Source organism: Bos javanicus, chromosome 28, assembly GCF_032452875.1.
Source record: "Bos javanicus breed banteng chromosome 28, ARS-OSU_banteng_1.0, whole genome shotgun sequence".
Lineage (NCBI taxonomy): Eukaryota > Metazoa > Chordata > Mammalia > Artiodactyla > Bovidae > Bos > Bos javanicus.
In genome coordinates this window covers 5,532,881-5,551,359 of record NC_083895.1, presented here as the reverse complement: position 1 = coordinate 5,551,359, position 18,479 = coordinate 5,532,881, and the positions used below count along the sequence as shown (strand labels likewise).

The window sequence follows — 18,479 nt, the reverse complement described above, 5'->3', positions numbered from 1 at the left end:
TAAAAATCTAAATCACAGCCCTTTTTATTCTAAAAATAAATGGCAGGCAGAAAGAAACACCCTTGGCTTATTTCTGGTAAGGTTTTTATGTTCTATAAAAGAAAGAATTGTATTCATCAGCATAGCAAATATTTTAGTAACATATTTTTGTTTAAGAAGTCGTAAATGTAGTAACGCCCGCCGCCCCCATCCACTTTTCAGGAGTCGTTGCAGCAGTCTGAGCTTCAGTGCCTGAATGTGGACACTGAAGTGAACATTGATTACCTTAATTAACCAGGTAGCCAAACATTTTTTTCACGAGGTTTTAAACTCGGCAAGATTTCACAGGGCTTAAAAATGATTTTAAAAAAAAATCACACTTCAGTACCTTTAAATTTGGCTCAAAATGGGCGCAGGGGCTTGGGTTGACACCACACAGGTTGACACCATACATTTTTGCTTTTAACCATTCCAGGCCTTCTTGAAATACAATACACCTTGTTTTACATCTTGTTTACCATACACCAAGGAAAAGGAGCCTTGGAATCTTGCAGAATCTGATTCCTGGATTCAGTTTCAGTTCTGCGTGACCTTGGGCAAGTTTCTTTACTTCTCTGAATTTCCGTTTCCTCCGACGCGACACGACGATGGCAACAGCCACCTTGCAACCTAGTCTGGAGCGCGCCTGGAACACAGCCAGTTGGTCCCACACAAACAGCAGCCATATTAAGGCCGCCCAGCTCCGCGGCGATTCCGCGGCCGCGCTCTGCCCAGCAGGTGTAGGCACCGTGCGGGGCGCGGGCCCTGCTGCGGCGGCGCGGCCCCCACCCTTCCGCCGCTCGCAGGCCTGCCCCTCAGCGTCCCAGGCTCGCTCGGGGCGGGGTCAGCGGGGGCGGGAGGGGGGCCGGAGCCGGCTCTGAGGCCCGGCTGGCCGAGTGCGGGAGCGCGGAGGCGGCCCCGGCGCCGCCCGGGCCCAGGCGCGAACGCGCGGCGGCTGCTCCTTCGGCCCTCCCCTCGCCCTGCCCCGCCCCCCGCCCGCCCGGGTCGTCGCGGGGCCGTGGTGTACGTGCAGAGCGCGCCGAGCGAGTGGCGCCCGCACGCCCTGCGCTGCTCCGCCGGCCGGGCCCGGCCGCCCGGAACGCTGAGGCGGCGGCGGCCAAGGTGGCGGGTCTCGCGCGCCGGGCCCGCGTGCCCGAGCGGAGGTCGCCGTCCGCCGCGCAGGCCGCGCTCCCTCAGCCCGCGGCAGTGATGAGGCGCTGAGGCGGCGGCCGGCGCTGCGCGGCGCGACCAAAGGACGAGGAAGCGGCCGGGCCGAGGGCGCGGGCGCCGGTCTCCTGAGGCGAGGGGCGGCGGGCGCATGGCGCAGTGACGGCCCCTGCAGCTCCGCCCGCTCCCCGGCCCCAGGGTAGGCCGTCCGGCCGCCACCCCTCCTGCTCGGCCGCCGCCTCCACTGCCGCCGCAGTCGCCGCCATGGCCAATGACAGCGGCGGGCCCGGCGGGCCGAGCCCGAGCGAGCGAGACCGGCAGTACTGCGAGCTGTGCGGGAAGATGGAGAACCTGCTGCGCTGTAGCCGCTGCCGCAGCTCCTTCTACTGCAGCAAGGAGCACCAGCGCCAGGACTGGAAGAAGCACAAGCTCGTGTGCCAGGTCGGCGAGAACGTTCCTGCCCCCGGAACGGGCGAACAGCAGCAGCCGGGCCCCGCGCCGCTGCCCAGGGCCACCGGAGCCAGGGAGGCCAGGAAGGCGGCGCCGCGCCGGGATCGAGCCGTCGAGACCGCGGGCCCGCGGGCCCCCGGAGACGCGGCCAAGGCAAAGGCGAAGGCCAAGCCCACGGCCGACCCCGCGGCGGCCGCGTCCCCGCCCCGCGCGGCCCCGGGTGGTCAGGGTCGGGTAGCGGCGGCTGCCGAGGCGGAGCCCGCGAAGGAGGACCTGCTGTCCCGCTCGTTTATTAACACGCCGGGCGACGGGCTGAGCCACGGCGGTGGCCTGCGGCCCAACGGGCAGACGAAGCCGCTGCCGGCACTGAAGCTGGCGCTGGAGTACATCGTGCCCTGCATGAACAAGCACGGCATCTGCGTGGTGGACGACTTCCTCGGCAAGGAGACCGGGCAGCAGATCGGCGACGAGGTGCGCGCCCTGCACGACACCGGCAAGTTCACGGACGGGCAGCTGGTCAGCCAGAAGAGCGACTCGTCCAAGGACATCCGAGGCGATAAGATCACCTGGATCGAGGGCAAGGAGCCCGGCTGCGAAACCATCGGGCTGCTCATGAACAACATGGACGACCTGATCCGTCACTGTAACGGGAAGCTGGGCAACTACAAAATCAATGGCCGGACGAAAGTAAGTGTGTGCTAGGGGTGGGCGCGGGGCGAGGAACGCAGTTTGTGTGTGTAAAAGGGATTTCCTTCTTGTGCAGCAACCCGTGGAGAAAACGGATATCATCCACCTACTACCGGTTCACGCACTTGGTCTAATTGTCTGGTCTTCTGTCTAAATTTAGGCTCCCCTTGAACGCTGCTGTTTTGTCTCCTCCATTACACTGTTTTAGTCGCTTCAAACGTCGCAGGAGTTGTAGCCGCGCGATGGGGATTATCGGAGTGCAACCCAGAGCAAGTGCTGGGTTCTACCTCCGGCTGATGTTTGCATCGGCTCTTCAAGTCCCCATGCGCTTTGAACCACTCATCAGACTCTGGCTTACACAGTCCAAGGTTGTGTGTTTAGTTAAGAATCTGCCAGCTGACCACAAAAAGGTACATTTAAAATAAGCATGTAGGCCAAAGACTCCTTGCCTTCAGGAAGAGCTTGGCTTCTCCCCTCCCCCTCTTAGAGCTCGCATCCATCTCCCTGTCCCTACTCTTTTGAAACCCATTACTTAACAGGAGAAGAAGTATTTCCGTTTTCAGACCTCTCTGTGTAGGTAGGTTACATTTTTAGCATGGGTTTCCTTTATTTGCTTTTGTTAGTATAATGCCTTCTGTTGAAAAAGAACTGTTTAGCTTTCTGGAAAAAATACGGAATTGGATCATGAGGGAGGGCTCACTCTAACGTCTCAATTTGATGAAATCTCTTTGTTTTCTCTTGTAGATTTTTCCCTAACAGATTCTTTCATTCCTACCTGGTCTAATCCCTCTTCCCTCCTCAGTGCAGTAAATGATAAACTCTTTCCTTCTTTATACTCTCCGTTTGACTCCCCAGGTCTTAGTCTTGTCTTTGTATCCAGTTCCACTCCAGGCCACTCTACTCCACCTTCTTCCACCATCCATCTCTGTCCGATATTGTGAGTTTGAGGAGATTGTTTAAAGAGGTCATCACACGTGGGTGTTTATACACAGACACTGAATCTTCCCAGTAGTTCTTTTGTGTGTGTCACATCATCTGTTTTGGCAGTCATTATGTGTGACTCAAGGCTGAGCATAGGCAATAAGGAAAGTTCTAAACATGAAAATTCGGTGAGAAAATACAATATAAAGTCGAATTTGTGAACTGCTGCTTCGCTGTTGGATGAAGGCACACGTCTTAATATCATACAGTCTCAAAGAAAAAAGTTGAACGCTTACTAAACTTTAAGCTGGAAGGAAAAAAGGGCCTGATTAAACCTCAACTTTGGTCTTTAATGAAATTTTCATTTATATGCATGTATATTTTTCAACTTTATTATGGACCAAATGTGAATATAGTCATGAACTCTAGAGCAGGAGCAGCTTGAAGGTGTATTAATGTAACAGTGCAAAACTGACCCAAGTATGTATGTGGTTGGGGCACAAGCTTAATGTGAAGTCATGAAAAAGATAGTGTCCTAAATCTTCCTTGAGCTGCTTTCCTTAGTTAATTTAGCTTTCCAAATTAAGCTAAATCCTCTTCTCTCCGATCTTCCTGTTTTTAACTGTCCTTCTCAGGGAAGGAATAGCAGTCAGCCCAGCTGTTACAAAAGTGTCTCCTAATGGGAGGCTGTTAGAAAAGAGCTACCCCCTTCCTGGGAGTGCTTGTGGCTGAAGGGCCATTGAGGTTTTAAATCACCTGACTACACAGATCATGTGAAGGAAGGATGGATTTTAAACTCTTGAGATTTGATCTTAGGCTTGCTTACCTTAATTTTAGAGACACAGTTTCAGGATCTGTGAATAGTCTCAGGGACTCCCTTTCATTGTACTTCTTGGATGAGAGAGGTTTTGGTAATCTTGTTGGTGTGTGATTTTAAGCATTCCTAAAAGAAATTGAAGATGCTTACTTTCAGGAATGGGAAGGTAGTCAAAGTACCAGCCACCATATAATTAGCACTTAGTGTTCTGTTACCAGATTAGGCTCAATACAGACATGGTCGCAGTAATTTTAATCCTATGAAGTAGGTAGTATTATTCTTACTTTATGTTTGAGGATGTTTTAGCTTCTAGCTGGTGAAGACCTACCACTTAAAATAACCTAGCTGGGATTCAAACTTAGGTCATTCAGACATCAAGCCTGGTGCTTTTTCTACCATACTGGATATGGGGAGGATATTAAATGAGAAGATACAGATTGCTTAGCACACTATTGGAACTAAAATTTGGTGTACATATTTTGTGAGAGCATTAGCCTTGTATGTGAATAATTGTAGTTTATATTAGCACTATATAAACAGTTTTAATAGGTGACTATACAGTATTTGTTTCAGGTAGTGACTGAAAAGCCAGTTAAATTTATCTGCCTCATCATGCTTATTTCAGTATCTCTCTCTCTCTTTAAAAAAAAAAAATTAGTTTTGGCTGTGCTGAGTCTTCATTGCTCTGCGGGCTTTCTCTGGTTGTGACGAGTGGGGGCTACTCTAGTATTCATTGCTGTGAATTCGCTTGTTGCAGAGTATGGCCTCTGGGGTGCACGGGCTTAGTTGACCCATGGCATGTGGAATCTTTCTAGACCAGGGATCAAACCTGCATCCCCTGCATTGGCAGGCAGATTTTTTAACCACTGGACACCAGGGAAGTCTGTTCGGTGTAACTCTTAAAAGAGGCATAATATATATGGGTGCTGGATATTCAGAACGAATAACAACAACAATTTGATTGCAAGAGAGGGTCTTCAGTTAAGTATTTTATTATCCTTTACAACATTATGGTGACTCTGAAAGGTACTTGCCTCGAATATGTGGTATTTTTCTCAGATTTTCACAGCAGCTCTGTAAAATATTTAGGTTGTTGGTGTATTATACCTGTTTATAGATTAGAAAAGTGAGCCTCAGAAAAGTTAGGTCATTTGTTGGAAATCCTGCAGCGTGTGTGTGTGTGAGTGAGTCTCTCAGTTGTGTCCGACCCTTTATGATGCCTTGGACTGTAGCCTGCCAGGCTCCTCTGTCCGTGGGATTCTCCAGGCAAGAGTACTGGAGTGGGTTGCCATTTCCTTCTAATCCTGAAGCATACCAGGACTTAAATTCAGGTTTTCTGACCAAGATTTTATATTCTTCATTTACATTATCTGTTCTGTATGGTCTTTGTATATGTCAGGGCGTGCTGATGAGATGATGTATAACTTATAATTGGCTGTGGCTCTTTTGGTATTTTTTTCAATGTCTCCCAAGTTTCTGCTTCCGGTATGCTTATCTGGCCACTGTTTGTCCAGCTACTTTAAAAGAGGAACTGGAAGGGAAGGATGAAAAAAGTACAGGAACATGAAGGAGAAAAAAAGGAACATGATTGTAGTCACTGAGTTCCAGTTTCCATTTTCTCTGGTCCTTTCTTGGGATTTTCCTCCTTTCTGCCCTTAAACTGCCCTTTAATCCTTTAATTAATGGATTTTAATGCTTTTTCATACCCTTTCTTTCGTCAAGACGACTTGCTGTGGTGTCCAAGAGGAGGGAATCATGGCCAGCTGATTGTGAAGGGTAATGTTGTGTGGGCTACAAGAAATCATAGGTTCCTTTAACTTGTGGGGTAGAGGAAGAATAATTCAGAGGAATGCAAGTCCTGGGGAAACGAGGAACTGTTCAGTAGGAGCTTCTTAACCACTCTGAAGGAAACCATTTGCCTGTTAAAATAAAACTGCCAGGATCGTATACGTATTTTTCTAATTTTGTCTAAAGCTTACTCTAAGGAATGATAAAACAAGACCATTAAGCAGCAGATTGTATTCCTGAGATTTTCCACCAGTCCCACAATTAATTGGGCAGCTCTAGCTGATGATGGCACCCCACTCCAGTACTCCTGCCTGGAAAATCCCATGGACGGAGGAGCCTGATAGGCTGCAGTCCATGGGGTCGTTGAGGGTCGGACAGACTGAGCGACTTCACTTTTACTTTTCACTTTCATGCATTGGAGAAGGAAATGGCAACCCACTCCAGTGTTCTTGCCTGGAGAATCCCAGGGATGGGGGAGCCTGGTGGGCTGCCATCTATGGGGTCACACAGAGTTGGACACGACTGAAACGACTTAGCAGCAGCAGCTGATGATGGCTTTTAGAGCAAAGGACCGACCTGATCCTTTATCATCACTACCACAGAGATGTGGTGTCAGTCCTTTTAGATACTACAAAGAAAACCAAACAAAACTGCAGTGTGTGGGCTCAGTAGTTGGGGTTCCCTGACTCTAGAGCGTAGACTTAGTAGCTGTGGTGCATGGGCTCAGTTGCTGTGGGGAATGTGGCTTCCTCCTGGATCAGGGATCAGTGTCTCCTGCATTAGCAGGCAGAGTCTTTACCACTGAGCCACCAGGGAAGCCCCTGAAAGAATAGTCTTAATAGGTTATGACAAACAAGTTCAACTTTCTAGGAAATAGTTTTGTATGGTGAAGTAGTTTACATATAGGGTTCAGTTCAGTTCAGTCGCTGAGTCGTGTCTGACTCTTCGCGACCCCATGAATCGCAGCACACCAGGCCTCCCTGTCCATTACCAACTCCCGGAGTTCACTCAGACTCACGTCCATCGAGTCAGTGATGCCATCCAGCCATCTCATTCTCTGTCATCCCCTTCTCCTCCTGCCCCCAATCCCTCCCAGCATCAGAGTCTTTTCCAGTGAGTCAACTCTTCGATTGACGTGGCCAAAGTACTGGAGTTTCAGCTTTAACATCATTCCTTCCAAAGAAATCCCGGGGCTGATCTCCTTCAGAATGGACTGGTTGGATCTTCTTGCAGTCCAAGGGACTCTCAAGAGTTTCTTTAATTCTAAAGGAGTTTCATTTTAAATTAACAGATTGTTGTTTAAATGTGTATAACTCTTCCCTTATCTACTATCTAATAAGCCTCAGAAACGTCCTGAAACACCTTAGTCACCCAGGAGGAGGCCATCTGAACTCAGAAGGATAGTGGACTTTGTGCTGCGATGACACCTGGGTTGGATCCTGGATCTGCCAGTGTTTCTGTGTCCTTGAGCCAGTTGCTTAAGCTTTCTGAGCCTCAGTTACTCCATTTGGAAAATAGTGTTAAATGATGCCTGCCTTTTCTGTCTCAGGCTTCCTGTGAGGAGTGTGTATAATCAAGCCTGTAAAAGTACTTTTTAAATTGTAAAGCACTATGCAAAACTCTTTAACTTTTCTTATTAAAAAAAATTTCTCCTTTTCTGATTTCTTTCTTTAAAAGAGTTCTGTGCTTTTCTTGTCTTTCCCTCTTTAATAAGCTGGAGGAAAAAAAGACTTAGAATGATCACCCATTTTTTACTCCCCCCCCCACACACACACACACACATACACATACACACTCTTTTTTAAAGAGAGGAAATAAGTCCCGGAGAGGTTAAGTGACTTGTTCAAGGTCAGAGGGCTGGTGAGTGACAAAACTGACTGACTTTTTGACTTACTTCATTCTTGTATCTGCAACTTGATGCCGCGTCTCCTATAAAAGTTAACTATTCCCACTTAACTAATTTTGGCGTGTTTTGTGCCATTTTTGAGGCTATGCTTGAACATTTATGACTTCCTTCTCCCTTTTATTCCCATCACTCTACGGTTTGTTTGGCTTATCTTATAGTCTAGTTAAACTTTCCTCCTCTCTCTAACTCCTCCCTGACCGCCCTAGGTGTTCTTTATCCACCTCTTTTTTTTGCTCTGCTGTTAAAGCCGTTTTCCCTGAAGCAGGCCTACTGTCTCTCACTTCCTTAGTTGGAACTGTCTTCCCGCTCTGTGTTTCTGATTTATGTGTTCATTCTCTGCTTTCCTTTCCCCCTTTTCCCCTATCAGGCATGAAATCTGTCTTTGTTCATCTTCTAGCACGTTTTCTGAAGCCTTAGCCTTCCCAGTATGCCTTTGGATTGATGTTATCAGCTTAGTTGTTTTTATTTAATTTTTCTCTTTAGGCTTTTAAAGCAGCACCCACTGTTTCAGTCTGCCTTTCATTTGCACACATTCCTGGACAGCGTTTCATAGATGCATTTTAATGCTGCGTTTGTATTCTACCTCCCTTTCCACTTTGCCCTGTGTCTGCACTTGAAACATTGTTTGTGACTACAGGATGGCCTTCAGATCATATTGAACCATATTCATAGCTTGTCTTTGACTCTTTCTGTTCCAGCTAAAAACTTTCCATTCTAAGAAACAGTTAAAAAAAAAACTGACAAATGATTAACCAAAGTCTTCCCTTACTTTGGTTTGTTTCATACCGTATTTCTTAATCCAGACTCTTTATTTTCAGAACCAAGTCACAGTTTTTATTTCTTTTTTAAAAGCGTGCTTATTTCTTTTTGGCTGTGCTGGGTCTTGGTTCTTGCACCCGGGCCTTCTCCAGTTGTGATGAGCAGGGGCTTGTCGTAGCTGCGGTGCATGGGCTTCTCACTGTGGGAGTTTCTCTTGCTGGGGAGCACGGCTCTAGAGAGAGTGCTCAGCAGTTGCGGTGCAAAGCTTCGTTGCTCCGCAGCATGTGGGATCTTCCCAGATCAGGGATTGAATCCATGTCCCCTGCATTGGCAGGTCGATTCTTAACCACTAGACTCCTAGGGAAGCCCCACAGTTTTATTTCTGAAGAGCTTGGATAGTATCTGTACCCTCTGTCTGTTTGCTCATAGAAATCACTATAAAATTTTCTTAGGTTTGGATTTTTCATTTTCTTTATTTAGTGTCCCCAGTCCAGTTTCTTTTCCAAAGCAAAATACATGTACTCTTGGCTCCTCCTTGTCATATTCTCTGAGTCCCGTCTTGATAATCTTTTCATTTGTTTGTTGATTCACCAGATAATATGAAGTAAGTACTTTCTATGCACAGGTGCTATCCTCAGGGCTAGGAGTACCTGAACAACGGGAACAAAAATGCCCCCATTCTCATGGAGCGTAAATTCCCCTTGAGGTGTGGGGTGGGGAGAGGGAGTTAATAAAGAGATGTGTAAGTAAGTACATGATATGTTAGATGGTAAACATTAAGACAAGAAATTGAACTCGGTAAGGACCGAGTGATGATCAAGGCGGGTATTTTTTTACGTAGGATTGGTTAAATGATATATTTATAAAAGACTCGAATGAGGTGAAGGGGGCTGGATTCTAGGGAAACATGGGAGAAGAACATTCCAAGTAAAAGTATTAAATAGCCAGAACAGTGACCCTGACGTGAAACGTGCTTGGTGTGTTCAGAAAACAGTGAGGAGAAAGTCACTGCAGTCACAGTGGAGGGAGAGGGGGAGGGGGCATGATAGACGTGGTCAGTGAAGAGGGGGCTGGGAAACAGGGTCATTTATGGAATATTTCGACTCTAAGCCATGGCGAGAGCCCTGGGTTCTATCCTGGGTGCTGTGGAAGGCCACTGGAGAGTTTGTTCTGGAAGATCTTGGTGGCTGCTGTGTGAGAGTACACACAGAACCAGGAAGGAAATTCTTGCAGTAGCCTTGGCTCTAGGAGGTGGTGGCTTTCGTTAGTAGCTGCAGACCTGCGAAGAATTAGTTGAATTCTGGGTATATTTTGAAAGTAGAGTCAGTGAGATTTGTTTATGGATTAGATGGAGGAAGGAGAGAAAGGAAGGAGTTGAGGACATCTCCGGGTTTTGGCTTGAGCAATTGGAAGGAAATAATTACTGTTTTATCTTGCTCTGACTCTCCTGCATTTCTCCTCTTGCCCCACTTTTTAACCTTCCATTTATAGCAGAAATTGTTGACACTTATTTCGCAGCCAAAGCCAGAAGAAAAAAGTTCCATGCTCTACTCCACATTCCTTTCAGCTGGCTGTGCTCACTGCTACCGCTGCTGACCTCCCAGCGCCATCCTCCCCTTTCCAGAGGCTTTCTGGCATCTTCACCCTGTGCTCCACGTGCCCGCCCTGGGGCTGCTGTGGGATCCTTGCAGGACGTCTTGAGGTGCTTCTGGTGCTGTCCACAAGTAGGGTTGTGCTCACTCAAGATGGCTTGTAGATACAGATCCACATAAAAAGAATTGTATAGATTCTGAAATTTAGGGAAAATTGTAGAAAATTGGATGGTTCAACGTGAGAGACAAGCATGCTGCTGCTGCTGCCAAGTCGCTTCAGTCGTGTCCGACTCTGTGCGACCCCATAGACGGAAGCCCACCAGGCTCCCCTGTCCCTGGGATTCTCCAGGCAAGAACACTGGAGTGGGTTGCCATTTCCTCCTCCAGTGCGTGAAAGTGAAAAGTGAAAGTGAAGTCGCTCAGTCGTGTCTGACTCTTAGCGACCCCATGGACTGCAGCCTACCAGGCTCCTCCATCCATGGGATTTTCCAGGCAAGAGTACTGGAGTGGGGTGCCATTGCCTTCTCCGGAGAGATAAGCATAGATTTAGATTAAACTTCAGAATAAAATTAGGAACAGAACATCTTCATTTAAGCCTGCTGTTGGAAGTAAAGTCACTGTAGAAAATTGAGGGAGAATGACCATAAAATATCAAAAGTAATTCCTGATATATTGGTGCAAACAACTATTTTCTGCCTTTTTGCTTCCCTTCTCTCTCCTCTCAGTACATTTGTGAGTTCTTTGGCTGCTTTATGCTCCCACAATTCAGATCTTCCACATTCCTTTGCATCTAGCTTAAGTCCCGTTCCCCATCCCCGTTGTCTCCCTCAACTCTGAACCTCCATTGATCTTGCTTTTCTCAAAAACTTTATATATCTTTTATTCCTGAAGTATCTTCTTCAGAAAGTTCTAAGGACAAGGCACTGTTTTATACTCTTCTGTCTTACACAAGACAGAAAACCTTTCATTGTTCTTGTTATTTATTACTCACATGTTAACATTCAGTGAATTGCCCTCAGCCTGTACCTCTCTCCTCTGCTGCCCCTCTTTCCATGTCATCTGACTACAGTCAGACTTTTTGAAAGTCTGTGAGCATTTGCAGCCTATTGTGGTCAACTCTCCTTTCTATGCTTACTATGCTATTTCTAGTCCCTATTTTCCAGATAAAAATAACCCAGGCCAACATGGCCTGAACTATTTTTAACTGCAAGTACTGGGAGAAAGTTCTGAAAGTGAAATGAAGTTATAGCCACTGTGGTAGAACCCTACACATCCATGAATCTCATGGGGAAAGGCATGTACATCTCTCCTCCTTCAGCCCCCAGTGAGAATCCCCAGGGAACATGTGTCACTTTAGAATAAAGCTGCATAGTAGACGTGACATTGAAAGTGACCTGTCACACGCTCCTCTTGAAGCTTGTGCCTAGCAAGCTGACACAGAGCTCATCATGTTTATACCATGGGATTGATGTGCAAAATAAGTTTTCCAAGAGCAAAATTATCATAGTTTTGATTTGGTTTTAGTATTTGGTAATTTATTCAGAATTTCGGATCACATTAAAGGAGGTTTAAGAGTTTTTTTTTTTTTAACAAGAGAAGGCATGAGTGAGTTAAACAAGATGATAAATATTTCTTTATGATCAGAAAATCTGTGGGTTTAGCCACGTTCGTGTGTTTAGTCAGCTTCGGGGAGACGGTTGATTTGCTTGTGTTAAAGGGGGCGGTGCACATGATAGAGACTGTGCGGTATAAAGGTCATTTGAGTTTGGTCTTGAAGTGCATTCATACATTTTATGCTTAAAAAGAATTTCACTTTCCAATTTTGCTCAACTGTGGTATTTAAAATGTATTTTCATTCTCTGAGAACAATTTTTTAGGTGGAAGAAAGGAGCCAGAAGATGTACTATTTCACCACAGATAATACGTGTGCAAAGAATGGGCATAGTTGTGGATGATTACATCCAGAGTATTTGGAATCAAATCTCTAAAAAAAAATTTCAGCTAAAAATCATGTACAGTAATAAAATAGCACCCTCTATAATAGTTTACAGGGTTTTTTTCCCCCCAAGATAATTATATACACTTGTTTGTAGCTTTGTTTTGTATCTGGACCCCCTTAGGTATCTAATGGTAGCCATGCACCTTCTTATTCTAAAAATGAACATACATGCCTGTTTTGCTTATACTAAAGCCTATCCATAGATCCTATAGTAAGAATCTCTGTTTTAAGACGAGTTCTAAAGAACAAAACAAAACATTTTTAAGCATTTCATGTCTGGTTATGGTTTATTCGGTTGCTGTTGTTGCTCCATGTCCACAGAACTATGCTTTGAATCCCCTCCCCTATCCCATGATAATAGTCAATTTAAGTTATGGAGACCCAGATAAAGGATCTATATTACAACTTAAATCTAGTGGTGTATTTCGGACATGACTGAAACGACTTAGCAGCAGTATTGGTGTATATGTACAGACTTCTGAAAGATGTTTGCCTTGTACTGTCTGGCTGTAAAACAGAACAGAATTAACTGGTGTGTACCAGGATGGAAACCATGACCTCAGCAAGAATGCCTTCCCAGAGGACATACCTCCACAAGCACGTCTGCTAGGTTATCCTTGCTTTAGAATTTTGGATGTGCAGTTTCGGCATAAAAGACTGAGGTTATTACCAAAAAATAATACTGGATTATGATTCTTTCTCTTCTTCTTTCCCTTTACACTTTACACTGTCTTGTTTCCTACTCCCACTGAATACGTTCATGTATATTTCACTTTTTTTTTTTTAACTTGTAACTGGCATGTCAGTAAGATTAAATCTGAATTTTTTAAAAAATAGAAACTGTGGTAGTAATAGAGCACTAGGGCTGGGAGTGGGGAGCAGTACCCTCATAACAAAAGTGAAACTAGGACTCATATTGGTTGGTTTTGTTTTTATTAAAAATAGATCCTATAACTGTTAGATTTGAAGGATCTCTTGATAGTTTTGGTAGAAAATATTTTAAAGATGTGTGAGAATAATTTGTCCATCTTGTTTTGAGGAACTGTGCTTTGGTGTTGCATAATAACTGTGAGCTTGGTCTCTGATATATAAAGATTCTCTCAGGTGTTTCTTTGTCTTAGAAGTGTCTGGGGACAGGGGTGACTGCTGATAGAAGCCAGGAGTGGGATTCGGACCTGCTCGCAAAGCAGTGCTTGTCATTGGGCTCTCTGAGCCCTGAGCAAGTCACTCAGCACCCCTCCCAGCCTCTTTGTCTCTGAAATGGGAATAATGCTGACCTGATTAACAGGAGAAATGTTGAATCATTGGTGATTGTAAGAAGCTTTTTTAAAAGGTGACTGACTATTTCACTCTCTGCAGTGCCTTTTTGATCACTAAGCCTTGGTCTTGGCTCTCCTCAACTCTACACCTTTGCCCGCATTCATTGTGTTGGTAAACCTTTCTTGTTCATTTGCTTAGTCGTGTCTGATTCTTTGCGACCCCATGGACTACAGCACACCAGGCTTCTCTGTCCTTCACCATCTCCCCGAGCTTGCTTAGACTCATTTCCATTGAGTTGGTGATGCCATCCAACCATCTCATCCTCTGTTTTCCCCTTCTCCTGCCTTCAATCTTTCCCAGCATCAGGGTCTTTTCTAATGGGTCAGCTCTTCAAATCAGATGGCCAAAGTATTGGAGCTTCAGTTTCAGCATCAGTCCTTCCAGTGAATTTTCAGGGTTGATTTCCTTTAGCATTGACTGGTTTGATCTCTTTGCTGTCCAAGGGACTTAGCATCATCTTAACATCACATATTCAAATTCAGTTTTAGATTAACAATTCTTAACTTGCTTTTAATGAGATTCATATGTGCCTGCTAAGTCTCTCCAGTCGTGTCCGACTCTGTGGGACTCCATGGTCTCTAGCCTGCCAGGCTCCTCTGTCACTGGGATTCTCCAGGCAAGAATACTGGAGTGGGTTGCCATGCCCTCCTCCAGGGGATCTTCCTGACCCAGGGAGTGAACCCGAGTCTCATGTCTCCTATGTCTTCTTCATTGGCTGGTGGGTTCTTTACCACTGAGCCACCTGGGAAGCCCTTTTAATGGGATACCAGAACCATATTTTTAATTAAAAGAAATCTGTTGTTACTTAGGCAGTTGGCTCATAGCCTTGGCATTGTGGAAACAGACTGGTCAGTTGATAAGGGCACCTTGAACTGAAGGAAGTTCAGTTCAGAAGTTGTGTTATGTCATGGGTAATGAAATAACTCAGTCTGAAGACACCTGTATCAAAGGCTCTTTCTCTCCATGTTCTCCCCTTTAGCAGAATGAAGTCAAATGGCAATGGATATTTTATTTATAATCATTAACTGAGTCATTTAAGGTGCATTTAAAAAATTGAAACCTTTAGATGTTAATTTTAGAGGTAGTCATGCATACAAATGAGCAAGTGCCTATAAAGTGATTGGATCATGTCTCACACAAATAAATTTATACTTATTTTATAGTTATTATTGATATAAACATAGGTTAGATCATTTTGTAATTTGTTGACAGTATTTATCTTATTTGCCATATAGGCTATGGGGCTTTTAAAACAGTCTGAGAAGGTAATTCTTCCTTCTCTAAAATAATGAGGCGGGTTTTTGGAGTAAGCTATTTTTCAGTCATGCTTTATGTCTTTTTTACCTTTAGTAATATTATTTTTTGGCTATTATCATTTTGTAGAATTACTTTGGTGTCTGCACTGTTGAATTTGACTCATAATAATTGTGCTTCTAGTGAAAAATGCATTTTAAGAAGCTCATGTTATCCTCGATTTAAAAAATTGCTTATATTTTTCATATTTTTTCCTAAAATTGATCATTTTTAACAGTTGGAACATGAAACCAGTAAGATATGAACTATTCTACTTACATATTATAGGAAATAACTTTTTTATGTTGACACTAGACAAAATTATTTGTTTACAAATAAAATAAAGCTTATTTGGAATAGAGAATTGAGAGGAGAGTGAAGTTAAATTGCATATGTCCATAGCTGTACTTCTTTTTTAAAGAAACATATGCTATCTAGATATAGAAGAGTGATTTCTTTGAATTTTACAGTACTTTTTATAATTTAATATATTTAGATTAAATACTTCATAATTCCATGCTTGCTATCTTTCAGTTTAGAAATTGCTGTATATCTTAACTGTAAAGATCTTACATATGAAAGAAAGATTGCTGCTTTGGCACTTTATATGTTGTCTGATAATAAAAATAATGAATTGCTTCAAAATACATGAAGGCAAAACTAATAGAATAGAAAGGGACAGTAGATAAAAATTATAGGTAGAGATTTCAATACTTCGTTCTAGTAATTGTTAGAACCAAGCAAATAGATTATCAGCAAGCATGTATAAAATATTTGAACACTGTCAGTCACCTTGACCTAATTGACAACTATTGAACACCCCTCAAAATTACAGAATAAAATACTTGCTTTGTAAGCACACATGGGGAATAGGCCCTGTGCTGCTGCTGCTGCTAAGTCGCCTCAGTTGTGTCCGACTTTGTGCGACCCCGCAGACGGCAGCCCACCAGGCTCCCCCGTCCCTGGGATTCTCCAGGCAAGAACACTGGGGTGGTGCCATTTCCTTCTCCAATGCATGAAAGTGAAAAGTGAAAGGGAAGTCGCTCAGTCATGTCTGACTCCTAGTGACTCCATGGACTGCAGCCTACCAGGCTCCTCTGTCCCTGGGATTTTCCAGGCAAGAGTACTGGAGTGGGGTGCCATTGCCTTCTCCGATAGGCCCTGTGCTGAGCCATAAAACAGGTCTCAGTGGACCTGAAAGGATTGAAGTCATTTAGAGGCTATTCTTAGACCACAGAAGAATTAAGGTAGAAGTGAGATTGCAAATCTCATATATGTGGAAATTGAAAAACATATTCCTAAAAAGTCTATAAGTCAAAGAAGTAATAGATGTAGACATAGAGGTCAATGGGCAGGAATAAGAATCTAGAAATAGACTCACATTGAAAAATATCAGTTGGTTTTTTGTTGTTGTTTACAAAAACACTAAGCAGGATAGTATTTTTTTTTAATGAATGGTTTTGGAATAGGTGGATATCTATATGGAAAAAGTGAACATGACCTTTACGTCACTTCATGCACAAAGAGTTAAGTCAGAGTGAATCACTGACCTTAATGTAAGACAGATATTTTTAAAAGAAGATAAGAGAAAATCTTTATGACCTTGAGATAGGCAAATTTCTTAAGGCAAAAAAAAAGATGAACCATAAAAGAAAAAAACTGACAAATTGAACTTAAAACATTAAAGCAGTTTGCTTATTGAAAAACACCATTAAAAAAAAAAAGACAAGCCCTTTTAGGAGAAAAGGGTTTTATATAATATGTTTTATATATATAGAACATATCTGACATAAAATAGTAATACGTTTTATATTTATAAAACATATCTGACAAAAACTTTTATCTGTAATATAGGAAACTTTCATTAAACTCAATAACAAGGAGGGAAACAGCCCAACAGAAAAATAGGCAAAAGATTTGAAGAGATAATCCACAAAAGAAAATATGGGAATGACCTAGTACTTGAAAAGATTCTCAACATCATTGGTTATTAGGGAAATGAAAATTAAGGCACAGTGAAAAAGCACTGTACATACACTATAAAATGGCTAAAATTTAAAATACTGACGATACCACCTTTTGGCAAGGATATGAAACAGCTGGAATCCTTATACACTGATCATTCATTCATCACTTGTAGGGATACAGAGTGGTATGACCACTTTGGGCAACAGGTCAGCCACTGCCCCAAAAGTTAAATACATACAGACTCATCATATGACCTTAACTAAGTATCTAAGGATTTCACTTGTAAGTATCTCCTAAGAGAAATAAAAACATATCCAAAGATATGAGTGTTATTCATTATCATCAAAAATAGGAAACAACCCAAAATGTCCATTATCTGGTGACTGGATAAATAAAATGTGGTACATCATACATTGGGATACTCTTCAGCCATAAAGTGAACTACTCTTTTATGCAACAACATGGATGAATCTCAGAAGCATTGTGCTCAGTGAAACATTGTACCATAAATTATTTAGCTCCTTGTGATCAAAGTTTGGGTTATTTCTAATTTTTTGCTATGACAATTCTGCATCAGATATTCTTAAGGGGAACCTTGTGCATTTTAGTAATGTTTTTATAAGAAAAATTTCTAGAAGTAATAATAGAATTGCTGAGTTGAAGATTTTTATTTACTTACATTGCCAACATTTACTTAATGTTCATTATGTACCACACACTATTATAAGTGCATGGTACATAATACTCCTTCTACCCAGATTTTCTTGTTTAATTTTTACAATAACTGTATGAAGTATAGGTACTATTATTTTCCTTATATTACAGTTGAGGAAACTGAGGCACAGATTAAAAAAAAAAAAAAAGTTCCAAGTCACACAGCTGGGGACTTACAGAGCCAGGGCACAAAGTGGGATGGTCTGACTCCAGAGCTTGACCTCCTACATACGACATGTGAAGTAGTTTTCTATTTATGCATGTTTTAGGGGAGTTGTATTTACTTTTAGGTTTCCTGCTTGAACTTGCACTATGCATTACAGAAATTTCTTAATTTTAAAACACTGGGGATAAGGCAAGCCTTTCTTTTTCCTTACTGAAATAATTTCAGAAATGCACTATTGGAATGTTGTTTAAGATAGACAAAATCATATTCACAAAAAATACCAATTGTTCACTTCAAGGAACACTGTTTTTATAGTGTACAAACATAACGTACAATTCTTTGGGCAGGTTAGTTTTTTCATGTAGATCATAAAAGATATTGGTCAAGTAGTAAAATTAACCTTTACTTAGATTTTTGTTCAGTCATGCTGCTGCTGCTGCTAAGTCGCTTCAGTCATGTCCAACTCTGTGCGACCCCATAGACGGCAGCCCACCAGCCTCCCCCAGGATTCTCCAGGCAAGAACACTGGGGTGGGTTGCCATTGCCTTCTCCAATGCATGAAAGTGAAAAGAGTCGTGCTGGATGGTAGCACACCGGGCCTCCCTGTATCTCGCCATGGGGAGGCCTGGCGTGCTCCATTTTCAAATAGGCCATATATGCAGAAGATGTAGTTCCTTTAAGTGTGTAAGCTTTGCATTGGAATCGTGTTAATGTCAGCAACCCACTATAAATCTTCTGAATCAGAAATTTTGAATCCTAGGTGAAGGCCAGACAACTTCTTAAAACTGAATAGAGTTTCTAATTCATTTTTGGGTCCGAGAAAACTTACATAAGGTATATTCTTGATCAGTAAGAGAGATTAAAAAAAATGTGACATGTCATATCTCAGATACCCAAGGGACATTTATTAACTA

The 18,479-nt window shown here is 43.2% G+C and overlaps 1 protein-coding gene across 2 annotated transcripts in view; it reads left to right on the top strand.

Annotated features, from left to right (window-relative positions):
- The first annotated feature begins 1,059 nt into the window (after positions 1-1,059).
- Positions 1,060-18,479, top strand: part of EGLN1 (egl-9 family hypoxia inducible factor 1) — a 61,989-nt gene continuing 44,569 nt past the window's right edge. Inside the window, exon 1 of one of the 2 annotated variants that reach the window (XM_061404823.1) lies at positions 1,060-2,322. In XM_061404823.1, coding sequence (XP_061260807.1) covers positions 1,450-2,322 — 873 coding nt within the window. In that variant the 5' untranslated portion in view covers positions 1,060-1,449. The remainder of the gene's footprint in view (positions 2,323-18,479) is intronic. The other variant, XM_061404824.1, reaches the window with a different exon arrangement.